At 30.1% G+C, this 13,513-nt stretch overlaps 1 protein-coding gene across 1 annotated transcript in view; it reads left to right on the top strand.

Moving 5' to 3' along the window:
* Positions 1-11,898, top strand: part of LOC143071972 (biotin--protein ligase-like) — a 60,106-nt gene extending 48,208 nt beyond the window's left edge. Inside the window, exons 10-12 of the mRNA XM_076246703.1 lie at positions 1,031-1,145; positions 2,508-2,721; positions 10,001-11,898. Coding sequence (XP_076102818.1) covers positions 1,031-1,145; positions 2,508-2,721; positions 10,001-10,166 — 495 coding nt within the window. The 3' untranslated portion in view covers positions 10,167-11,898. The remainder of the gene's footprint in view (positions 1-1,030; positions 1,146-2,507; positions 2,722-10,000) is intronic.
* Positions 11,899-13,513: the final 1,615 nt, after the last annotated feature.

Below are 13,513 nucleotides of genomic sequence, written 5' to 3'. Positions count from 1 at the left end.
CTTTCAACAGTACCAAATGAGTTCGTGACGGCAAACTTCTGAAATTGACGCGAAAAAGAAACTAGCGCATCTAGTCTGATATAGTCAAATACTCTGTAAGTTAACCAGTGCCATCTTTCATTTCTTTTTCAATTTTCAATAATTTTGCTTATGTGGGACAGAGGACAAAAACAGACTTTCAATACAAAAGTGGCGTGAAAGGTTATTTCAAACAATTTTCCATTCCGACAGATGGTGTTTCTGAAGGTCACAAATTTATATTGTGCGGCAACAACATCATAAAGATATGAAACTGATACAAAAAGTCATGCTTAATCTCTAGTATTACCGGATAATAAAGTAGGTGAATATAGTTGTTATTCTTGAAAATTTAAATGTGGGTTTCAAACGTCCAATTTGCGATTTCTTTTTTCAAATAGTGAAGGAAGCAAGGAAAGTTTGTACTATGACGTCAGATGCAATGTTTTGAAGAAAGACAACTCTTTTCTTCAAAACGAGCGAGAAAAAAACATAAAAATTACTCATAACTTTTTTGAAAGATCGGTGACATACACTTTTTTTTGCTTTATTTTGAAGAGTTCATATGGAACTTTCCTTCTTTAAATTTTTATGAAGAAATCACTGGTAGATATTTTTTAATACTGGAAACGTTTTTCAGTTTTATGATTTATTTTTGGCGGGAATGAAATAAATCATATTTTTAAAGATCAAATCAATATGAGGCTTAAACTCTTGAACCTGTATTTGAAAGTTACAAATCTACTGTTTAACGTGAAACAAGAATTATGCTTGTAGGTTTGATATAAAGCATTTATTTGAGAGTTTAGATAACAAGCAAATATGTTAATATTCGGGAAAACACGAAACTGAGATTGCTATAGTGACAAAACTAAGTCGGTGACCCCCAATTTTTTTCGTCATTTTTTGTTCTTCAAATCATGAAATACCTTCACACAAAATTTTAAGGAGAAATCACTGGTAGAAATAAATAGGCTGTTTGGTCTTTAAACACTTTCTGTTTGTTTTTCAGGATATAGATTTGAGGTTAAAATGGCCTAACGATATTTACTACAGTGATAAAATGAAATTAGGAGGAGTTATTGTTAGATCTACAACTATGAATGGAAATCTACATGCCCTTATTGGTAAGATCATATGAAAAATTTCAGTAAAATATATTTTGAACAAGTCATAGAATTCCATTCAGCCTTTTTTGTAGGCTGTTCATACCACAGGCTGATATCAGACAAATTGGAAGATCTGAGTTTTAGGATTATTTGGCCTGAGAACAGTTATTTTATTGTGCATCTCTTTATGGTAATATATGAAAAAAAAATGCACATATGCTTTCTTAATATTATTTTTACAGTGTGGTTCTTGTAAAATTGAAAATCGAAGGATGATTTAGCAAGTACAGAAAGATCAAGCTATAGTCAGTGCAAAAGCCAGAGGTCAAAAGTATTCCATCATTTCATGATTATTAGTAAAATCTCCTATATATTTCATATACAGAAAACACATTTTTTTTTTATAGAAACTCTCTTAAAGTTCTTTATTGAAAGAACTGTCTGCAGTTTCTTGCAATGATTATGAAATATATTTATGATTTATGCTTCTTCTAAGGTCATTACTGTTTAAAGACATTAATGAATTTTTACATGAATAATAAGATATGGTTTTATAGGACAAAATGAGACTTCATTTCAATATTTGTATATAAACAATGATTTCTTAGTAATGACATGTCATACAAATATTTTTATAATAACCATAAAAAATTGTACACATTTTTGAGTTTTTCGGTAAAAATTTAATCAAGGTCGTATATATAGGAGAATATGGGCATGGTGAAACCCTTTTGACCTAAGACATTGTTAAAACTGTGTGTTCTTGTCACATCATTAGTTTTTTGTTGTTTTTCACTTAAAAGTAAATATCCTCTTGTCATTTGCAGATTATTTCTTTTCCACTGAAAAAAATATTATTTGATGAAAGGATACATTAAGTTCATCTCATCTTGTATTAATATGGAAACACTATATAAATGTTTTTTGGTTTTTTTTGGTGACAATGAACTTGTTCAGATAATGGATTTCTGTCTATGTTTAAATAATCCAACCAGAATCCATTAAAATGTTGAAATAGGAGTTTGAGGGCTGATTAAAATAAGGAAGAGAACTGAGTGGTCAGAGAAATATAATTCAGACACTGTCCTGACCGTTCTTTGCCTCCATCCCTAAGGCAGTATATACTGATTTTAGATCACAACAATTTATTTTATAGCAGGACTTGATAACCCATCAAGAAAGGCAGAAAATATAACTGTGGATTCAATTAAATTTGTCTTTGACTTTGTGAATATCAATTTTCATACATTGTGGGAAAATGGTATTTTCTTATATCACGCTACAAACCAATGAGTTGTATGAAACTAGGTTTAATGCCATCAAACAAATTATAGACCCTATAATTAAATTAACATTATCTTTTTTTTAATCATTTTTTAGGTTGTGGATATAATGTTAGCAACAAAAATCCAACAATCTGTGTAAATGATGTGATAAATAGTTACAACAATGACAAGAAAACAAAATTACCAGAACTATCAGTAGAACAGTCTATAGCAAGGACAGTTACTGTCATGGAGGAACTTATTGACCAATTCCAACAGGAAGGTTATAACAGTTTCTGTAAATCTTATTACAAAAGATGGTTGCATAGGTGAGAAAACATTTATTTTATAAATATAAGAAGATGTGGTATAAGTGCCAATGAGACAGACAAGTCTCCATCCAAGTCATAATTTGTATAAGTAAACTGTTATAGGCCAAAGTACGGTCTTCAACAAAGAGCTTTGGCTCACACTGGGCAGCAAGCTATAAAGGGCTGTTTAGTCCATAGTAAATATCCCTTCTAAATCTGTTCTTATGGTTAATTGATTCATGGAAATATCAATACAGCTTCTCTAGGGTCATGGAGTAAACCAAAAAAAGCTGTGTTTTCTTATGAATTGATACAAGAGACCCTTTTTTGCCATACCTTATCTTCTATTTTTATTTTAAATGTTGAAATGAATTGGTTCATCAGTTATCAAGTTATTGTGAAACATTAAACATCCTGAACTGCAAAACGAAAACTGAAAAAAACAAATTAACCTCTATTACCATTATGCCATGTAATCAATCAAGAACCATAACTCTGAATTGCAAGGGTGAAATTGACATTAATGCACTTAAGCACCATTTTGTCATGATTTTTGTTTTGTATTTAAATATGAAAGTAAATGGGTTGATTGGTTCTCAGATTCTCAAGTTGCAACACTTTACTTCTAATCGCACTTAGAATTAAAGTAATCTGATCCCTTAAAATTTACACTTCTGATCATGAGCTTAGTCCATTAACTAGTTTTAATATTTGGCTAGAGAAATTTAATAGAAAAAGTACAGATGATGGAATTATACTACCCACATATCCATATATGTAAAGGCTCATGACAATGAGAACGCCAACGCCTTTTTTTTCTTCATGTTAATATAGGTGTCGATTTCAAATATCACTTATTTCATTTTAATTACAAATATGAAACATTGCTCTTATTAGTCTAGTGGTGTGTTGTCATTTCATCTTTGTTTACATAAATGGTGTTAAAAATTAACTACAGCTATTCTTGTCTTGTACCCACTATCATTGAAAGGTTATCCTAAGGTCCTGAATTGTAGAATCTATTATATGTATTGATGCACTTATCTTTTTTTATAGTTTTAAAGCCATTTGTTAGATTATTTCATTCTTCATTTTAAGTATATGTTAAGGGGTTGTATAAAGGGAGCTAACTACCGGGTATGCCCCTCGTATTGCAGATTTTGACTGAAGTGTTGAGAATCGCTGTTATGTACTTTTTTAGTAAAAATTAAAAAGATTATTTCTAAGTCAATTGTCGGAATTTCAATGTAACCATCTTCTCTGCTTTGATAAAAAAAAAATTATGCCAGAGAATTTTATTTTGTTCTTAAAATGTTTTCAAAACATGCAATGCAAAGTTTATTTACCTATTTGAACTAATTAAGCATTGCAGAATTTTGAAGAGACAGTTAATATTTTTAAGTTATCAATTTTGTAAAAATAACATTATTCTGGACATGCAGTTAAAAAACAAAAAAATATTTGTGCAGTGTTTACATAATGCAGTTTCATTGAATTTTCTTTTATTTACACATGACTAATTTGATTGCTCTTCATCTAAATCAATGACTGATAATACATTTTTATGTGTGGAGGCTGAAATTAACACAAAGAACCAAATTTTACTTGTTTTAAAAACTTCAGTTGTCTGTGAAAAATCATCAGATTTTTTTTATTGTTCATCTAATTCATCATTTACCCAGAATTTTTTTTTTAAATAGCTTAATTTTTCAAAATTATTTCTTAAAACCACCTTTCACAGTACTTTAGTCTAGAATACCTAATACACTAGTATCTCTAATGTTCTATTAATCTGTCTGTTACCCAATAATAAAAGTTTATGTGGTGGATTTTAGATGTTGCAAAAGACAGTATCTTATTTAGAATTTTATGTACGCCTCTCATGTTAAATGATTTAGAAATATTAAGTATCATTGACTTATTAATATTTCATGTGGTAGAATGTTACATAAATGGTCAAAAACTAAGATCAACCTTGAAAAGTAATTTGAATTTCTTAATCATATCATGCGTTTAATCGAAGAAAATTGATGCAAGAAATTCAAGATCATTTCTTTTTTTTTCTTTTGGGAGTCTGAAAACATGTGTAAAGGACAGATTTGAAAAAGAAATGTTTTTTGATACATATTAATGGTTTCCATCTTGGTTTTAACAGTTATACTCGTTCATAGTACTTGATAATTGAGGGAGTGATCCGTTTGCGCCAAAATGCATCCTTTTGTGCCACAACTTTTTTTCTCCAATGCCACGATTGCGCCACATGTTTTGAAATTACATGGTATCATTTGCGCCAAAAACAAAACATACAATTGCGCTCATTAAAAGAAAAATGACTTCCCTACTCCTTTATTCGGACTTGGAACCAGCAGTTTTCACGGCAAATGTTTCCTTTTCTAAAACATATTTTCTTCTTACTGCTGCTGCATGGGTACTTCCCAATTTAATGTATCTTGTAGCTTGTAACTTTACTTTATTGTCCCAAAACACAAACATTGAAGGTTGAAATGCATAAAACAGTTCATAGTAACTCCTAATAATAATAAAGCCCATACACATAGTCACTGGGGTAAAGCTGATGACCGTAACTGCATTCACGGTCATCCCAAGATGTCGGACGAAAAATTAGGTCAGTTTCTGTATTGTCTGTTAAAGTGTTTCTATATCATTTTCTTTACAAATCATTCATTGAAACGATGTAAATTTATAAAAGAATCACTCGAAAATCACTAATTACTTCCGAGAAATGTGCATGAAACGGGAAATTCAATTTGAAAAAATCGTTAAGATGACCGTAAATCATAATCAAAATATTTTCAAGATGACCGTAACATAAAACAAGGATGACCGTGATTGGTAAAAAGATGACCGTAACTTGTAAAGGATGACCGTAATTTGTAAAGACTGACTGTAATTTATAAAGGACGACCGTAACTTTTATAGGATGACCATCAATTCTAAGAAATATCCGTATTGTATTCAAAGCTTTTTTGTTGAGTTTGTCGATCTCAACAGGGGCTCGGTTAGCGGATATAAATATGTTTCATAAATTTCTTTTTTTTAAACTATAATATAATTGGCCATATTAAGAATTTATAACAATGATAATAAATTGCATATTTCTCGTTAACAATGAAATATTTATTGATATCGACGTTAAAATTTTAACACAAATTGACAGCGATGCGACGAAAATTTGAAGAAACATGAATGTGTCCCTAGAACACGGATGCCTCATCTACACTATCATTTTCTATGTTTAGTGGACTATGAAAATGGGATAAAACTGTAATTTGGCATTAGAATTAAAAAGATCATACCATAGGGAAAGTGTGTACTAAGTTTCAATTTTATTTAACTTGAAGCTGGAAAAACGGACAAACAAACAGACGAACGGGCGAACGTACACACAGACCAAAAAAACATAATGCCAATAAATGGAGCATTAAAAACATTAATAATACATACGAATATTTGGTAATCGAGCCCATGTGTATGGTTCCAGAGGAAGCAGATTAAAATCTTAATTTGTCTTGATATATGCAAGCGGAAACACTTTTGAAATAGAACAAAAGAATCGAAGCTCTGTGTTTATCGAGAAAGCGATAAAAGTTAACTGTAATGTTTGATATAGTAACAAAATTTTAAAAAGTTAATAGAAACAAATAAAACGACAATTTACTTATTTTAAAAACACCATTTGCATAAGTTTTCAATGTATCTATTACATAGTAATGCAAAACAATAAGATATCAAGTCGACGACATGGTTCTTATCGGGGCCTTTTATAGCTGACTATGCGGTATGGGCTTTGTTCATTGTTGAAGGCCTTACGGTTACCTATAGTTGTTAATGTTTGTGTCATTTTGGTCTTTTCTGGATAGCTGTCTCATTGGCAATAATACCACATCTTCTTTTTTTATATATAGTATCTATAAGTTGGATGTAGAAAATGCATAACCTCCGATTTTTTTTTATCACGGACGGAGAACATATCAATCTTTTAGTTCAGAAATTTTCGTGTCTGCCCTTCCATTATGTGAATCACAAAAACAGAGTAGTGTGTGTTCGAATAGCTATTTTTTCTAAAAGTACTTGACGACAGTCTTTTAATTTGGATGATGAAAATGGATATCTTAGAAAAAATATGATTTTCTTGTGTGTGATAACTAGGGTTTATAATCTTCAACCGCAGAAAATGTTTAGTCTGCCCTTCCACGAAATATTTAATTCAAATTTTTTTAAATGCTTAAGAATTTTCAAAAAATTCCATCTGACATCCAAACAGACAATATTTTTAAGTCGAATCAATGCAGACAAGATCATTAACTAATGCTCATTAGCTAGTAGATACATTTGTCTTTTAAAATATAACTGACATATAACGATCGATCGTAATGGTGCTATGTGGATAAATTTATCAGTTTTCAAGAGCAAAATTGGCAGAGCGTCATCCCTACAATGCCTTCCATTTCTACGATTGTGAGCATGAACTGGCGTAATGGGGAGATAATTTTGAAGAAGTAGAATCCTGACTGTATGAATAACATTTCTGTATATATACAAATTGACAACGTTCCGCCTTGTGATACGCTTTTCGTACAATACTATTTTAAGGATCTACTTTGCTGGAGCTCACCTTCACTAGTTTATTCGAATGATATTTTCAAAATATTTCTGTTATTTTATTTGCACGACAAAATGAAAGACGATATAATATCAATGGGTGTACATGCAATTTATGGCATTTTTAAAAATGTGTATTTATTATATGTCATTAAAAGGAATCCCAGAAACAAAAAAAAATCTTTTGTCGAGCAGTTGAAGGCTGTGCACCGCATTTTTTTCATTATGCTTGTAAGGTGTCATTTTATCGCACTTTTGTAGCATGTGTTCCCTTCCTGTTCATTTGCATGTCTTTTGGCCAATTCATTTTAAAATTTGAACCCTCTACTGTAAAAAAGATACATATGGTAATCTTTGCATTTGAAGCACGTCTTATTTTCTTCTACCTATAGGATAAAACTCTCATATTAATATGTGTATACCAACACGATCATTTGATACAAAAAGATAGTTATATAAATACGGATATTTCTTAGAATTGAGGGTCATCCTTTAAAAGTTACGGTCATCATTTACAAATTAAGGTCATCTTAAAAGCAGTTACGGTCAGCCTTGTTATGAATCGCTGATTCTGTTACGGTCATCTCGATTGTGATTTACGGTCATCTTGGCGATTTTTTCAAATCGAATTTCCCGTTTCATGCACATTTATCAGAAGTAATTAGTGATTTCCGAGTGATTCTTTTATAAATTTACATCGTTTCAATGTATGATTTGTAAAGAAAATGATATAGAAACACTTTAACAGACAATACAGAAACTGACCTAATTTTTCATCCGACATCTTGGGATGACCGTGAATGCAGTTACGGTCATCAGCTTTACCCCAGTGATAGTGAGGACAAAGCACTACTTCATCAACATATGTGGCTAAAACATAATCAGCAAATGCTTCTATTTTCTTCTCTATTGGTATATCTTTATTAAATATTCAGCAAACTGCCTAATGCATTTTAATTCATTTCTCTCCAGATGTTCATCTTCATGGGGAAATATATCCGAACATATGATACTTTTCAACCCAACAATAAGAGTAACTATTAGGGATGGCAACAAGTACTCGAGTACTCGGGTACTCGCTCGGAAGGCCGAGTACTCGAGTACAGTTTGAGTACTCGGATACTCGTTTGCCTGTTAAACATATTGAGATATTTCTCTTCACATTTCCAATCACTTTGGTTCAGTTGAAATATCCCCTTCGAAAAACTAATTAAAACTAATTTACAACATAAATATGTATATCTTGTGGATACTATTAGTTATAATAATACCAGCAACGTCCTTTTCATGTGCACAACTTGTAACAAAAAATAAAAAGTCATACAGTTTTTCGTCTGAAATTGTTGACTAGAACATATTCCAAACAAGAACAAAATCAAAGTGAACTGCGGGGAACCCTATGCAACTGATTAGAGACATTTTTAACGGTGTTTGTACACGGATCAACACTTTGGAGTAAAAGTTAACTCACCACAAGCCGAACAAACTTACCTTTGTTTGTTAATCAAACCTTCTATGTAAACTTGATTGGTATGAAATGTACATTTAAATTGATTTAATTGCTCTGTATTTGAAGCTTATCTATAATTGTTTAAATTACAATTTCAAGATAGGCAAAAGCACGAGAGGGACATTCAATCCCAAAAGTCGAAAATAAATTGACAACGGCATGGGTAGAAAAAAAAGAAAATCAGACAAACGATATTGTAAAAAACTAAACACAGCAAAAGTAAGACTGAGCAAAACGAAAAAGCACTAGTAATTTGAAGTCCAACATTGCTGTTGACAAATTAATGGACATGTCGTATCATAAAAAATACCAACTCATCAGGAACAGATGACACATACATTGTGTACTTTGCCGGACTTTACATGCAAATATTTTTGATTTTGTTGGAATTTGGTTCATGAACACGCAAACAAACAATGATTGCTGTTATGATAGGTTATTTGTAAAAAAAAAAACGGCGGTCGGTAAATCATTGTTTAAATGACACAAAGAGGATCAAGCAATGTTTGTAGTACATTTGTCTTTTGTTAATATGTTTATGAAAGGTAACAAAACACTGCGTCCTTACAAAAATCTAAACTTTTCAATAGACGTTTCAGATTCATCCGAGTACTTGCGAGTACTCGAGTATCATGACCGAGTATCCAAGTATTACATTTCAGATGTTTTGACATCCCTAGTAAATATCTATGATAGATATGTGTACAGGTAAATTGGCGCAAATGAGTGTGAAATATTGGCACAATTGATACATTTGAAAAACAAAATTTGGCGCAAATATACTCCTGAAAACCAGTAATTGGCGCAAAAGGATTGCTGCCATAATTGATTAGGTGCTGCAAACTAAAAATATTTTTTATGCTTGTAAAATTCCATAATAGAATATTATGATTTTAGGAAATGTTGCATGCAAATAATGTATTCAAATGAGGGTTTTGATTTCTACTTCATATTTACCATGGTAATATTTGGCTAAAAGGCAAAAAAAAAAATTTTTGGTGGCAAGGCTGCGAAAAAAAAAATCCCATAGTCAGCTTATCTTAGCAGTAATTGTTCTTGTAATATCATGTGTCCTGCTTGACCTCTTTTCCCATTTTCACCCATTTTAAAGGTTTGCATGATTATTTGTGATTATTATATAAAACTACTTTTTCTTTTTTTCAGCAATGTCAAGGTGAGACTACAGATGGAAAAAGGGAAGGAGGTAACAATTGTTGGTTTAGACGAATTTGGATATCTAAAGACGATTGATGAAAATAAAAAGACAATCATAGTACATGATGATGGGAACAGCTTTGATATGATGCACAACCTCATCAAAATGAAATAGTTATGGAGTAAACTTGGAATGTTACATGTCTAGTTGCTGAATATCATTAACTTGAAAATAGAAATAGACAATTTTATTTCTGAAAACTACAGAGACACTTTTTTATAATGAATTATAAATATGCATAATACCAAATACCCGGTAAGCATAATATATACTGTTATGCAAAATATAACAAAAATTGTGGCTATAGTATATTTAGTATGTGAAAATTAGATGACATCCTGATTGTTACTGATATGAATAATACTGTTTGTAAGGGAAATTACATAAAAAAGACATAATTTAGTAGCTTTCTTTTATATTTGTAGTTATTTAAAGGCTGTTGGTGTATTTTGTTGATTTTTTTTATAATAATTTGCTACTTTTGTATTAAAACTGTGTTGTTTTTTTGTTTTACAGCTGCTGTGTTCATCAAAACTTTTTTTATTACCTCTTGTAGCCATTAGGGTGTTTGCATTTTTCAAATGTGTGATTGTTCACTAGTCTAGAGTACTCAAGTAATTTATATTTTCACCTATTGAAGTGTAGTAGATTTTTAGATTTTTTTTAATTTGCTTATCATGTAAACATTCCATTTTACACCATGAAACTTTAAGTCCAGCAAGAATGTATAAAATCAGAAGTACAATATATAATTGTGAATGATTCACCCATTCAGTATACAGATCAAACATAGACTTCTTTAATAGACCACTTTCGGTTTTGTTGAATTTTACCTTAAAAAAAACTATGGTTCTGGTTGACATCATTCGTGCATTGTTAGACATTGTCAGTTTCTTCCCATGTTGAGCGAATGTATATAAAACTAGATGTTATATTGCACAACTTTTTTGGCAAAGTAAATTCTTATAACTATAGTCTTTAGGGAATTGTAATTAAGTACCTACACAACAAATATTATTTCTAGATCATCCTGCACAATGATGATCTTAAAGATGCTTGTTGAATCTTGATAGTACAGGGATATAGGCAGTCCTCTCTATATGGTAAATGACTTCACAAAGGTGTACATAATTGACTTACTTATCCGATGGAAATTGGACTATTTACATGGAATCAATTTATTTATAATGTTTGGAGAAATACAATACATTTGAGAAAAAATATTTTAGATGTGTGATTTTTTTTTCTATTGATGTAAACAACTACACATTAAAAGGATTTTCTTAATGTGACAAGTACATAAATAAATAATTTGCCTGTTTAAATTTGTGACCAGTATTTTTTTTTTTGAAATGTTTACCTGCAGACGGCAAATGCTTTATTTGTATAAATATATTGTTCTGTTATTAAATTGCAGCATTCTTAGGATTAGAAAATATATAAGTTGTTGTCTATGCAAAACTTTCCATTATCAAAGGAAAAACAAAGACAATGAATAATATATTAAAAATCAAAAACATGATTTGACAGTAAATATTTTTTTTGCAAGCAGTAACTTGGTTTTACTATTACAATTTACAATTAATTCTTGACAATGAAGCTCTATGGTTTTTCAAGTGTTGGAAGTTACCTTCTAAAATATGTATAGACGAAAAAAACTGAAATAACATAATGCTCAATAATCTGTCTCAACCCACTGTCTCAGCTCGTTTACAGTGTATGGATAACTTAATGTTTAAAGATGAGAAGGTGGGAAAATAAGCACAAAGAAAAACATAAAAATCAAAACAGTTTTTTTGACATTAAATAAATCTTTATTTTTGCTATACACAAACAAGTGCTATATAATGCTATCAGTGATGGTTTTCTCCTGCTTTGACAATAATGTTACCTATAATTAAGTTTTATATAATATTATAATTATAGATAATTCACATTATGTAATTTGTATAAAATGTTTCCAACTTGTGTACCTTAAAGTGCCATACATATTAGAATAAAGAGGTGTTTTTATTTGTTGACTCTTCATTTTTCTAGCTAAAATTATTGCTATAATAGAAGTATCATAATAGTTTCGACAAGTTGAGGTTTCATTATTTCTGGATTTCAAAAAGAAAATGTTGGTTTATTTAAAGTGTAACAGAAATCTATGGTTATATCTAAATTGTCTATATACATGCAATTTGTGTTTTTTACTACAATCAATTATCTGAACAAATACTGCTAAAAACTATGCTTATATACATTGTAGATCAAGCTTATAATTTATTGTAACGATCATGAAAGTTGTAATTTATATAGATAATATGCTTTTACACACTGCAGGTTAATATTATTCCTAATTGACAAATCATAATAGTTGTAATTCAAATGAATGGTTGTAAATTGTGAGCAATCTGTTAAGTAAAACAAATGAGTTATGTACCAGTTATGGTTTTTATTGAGAAAAAGATATGTTCATGGAAACCAAATAAAATATATTGTACAGAAAATTACAATATTTGTTTCTGCGAGCCTGAGAAGGGTTTTGAAAACGTGTGCAGATTTTATCGATCTTGCCAAAACTGAATAATGAGAAGGTAACTTATATAATGCATTATTGATATTTATACTGTAAACCAATTAATATTCATGAATGGTTTATTTTCACAACTTTCACAAGAGACAAAAAACACGATTATAAATTGTTGTGGAAATTTCAAACCTGGATCTTTCCTTCTCTCACTGTAAACTTGAAAATCACGAAATTAAATCATGCAAATTGAGATAGAAAAGGCTAAATGTAAAATAATGTTTCCTTGAAAATAATTTGGTTTACATTATAGTAATATATTGTTAGCAAAGAGACAAGTAGTACGTATATAAGAAGTATATAACCTAGGAGATAATATAAGTACAAAGTATATAACCTAGGAGATAATATAAGTACAAAGTATATAACCTAGGAGATAATATAAGTACAAAGTACATAACAAGTTTATACTATACAAAAATAGAGAACACTGATGTAATAAGTATATGCTATTGCATTAAATAAACTGTATGTGAATTCAGTCCTTCTTAAAAATTCAAAACATGCTTTGCAAACCAAATTAACTAATTGATGTAGTAGAAGGGATTTTAACCTTTCTTTAGGTATATGTCACTTGGCAAAGATGTTCCTAAACTATTTAGCGTGTTGATATAGTCTGATTGTTGTATAGATTTATTAGTAGGTAATTTTAATATCAAATACATTTGTGTACTCCTTACAGCATTATGGTAGGGAAAGGTGTACATATTATGATTGTTGTTAATATATACATGTAATTAAATTGATGAAAAATTGTTTTCAATAACTTTTTTTAATGTTTTGTAATTAAAATGTAAATGACCCTGGTATTATATTTTCCTGTAATTGTCAGTGATTTTTTTGGACAATTTAACCATGGGCATAATTTTTTGTAATTTTGTTTAATTTC

This window comes from Mytilus galloprovincialis, chromosome 4 (genome assembly GCF_965363235.1).
Source record: "Mytilus galloprovincialis chromosome 4, xbMytGall1.hap1.1, whole genome shotgun sequence".
NCBI lineage: Eukaryota > Metazoa > Mollusca > Bivalvia > Mytilida > Mytilidae > Mytilus > Mytilus galloprovincialis.
The sequence above is the reverse complement of the archived record's forward strand: the minus strand, read 5'-3'. Positions and strand labels throughout refer to the sequence as shown.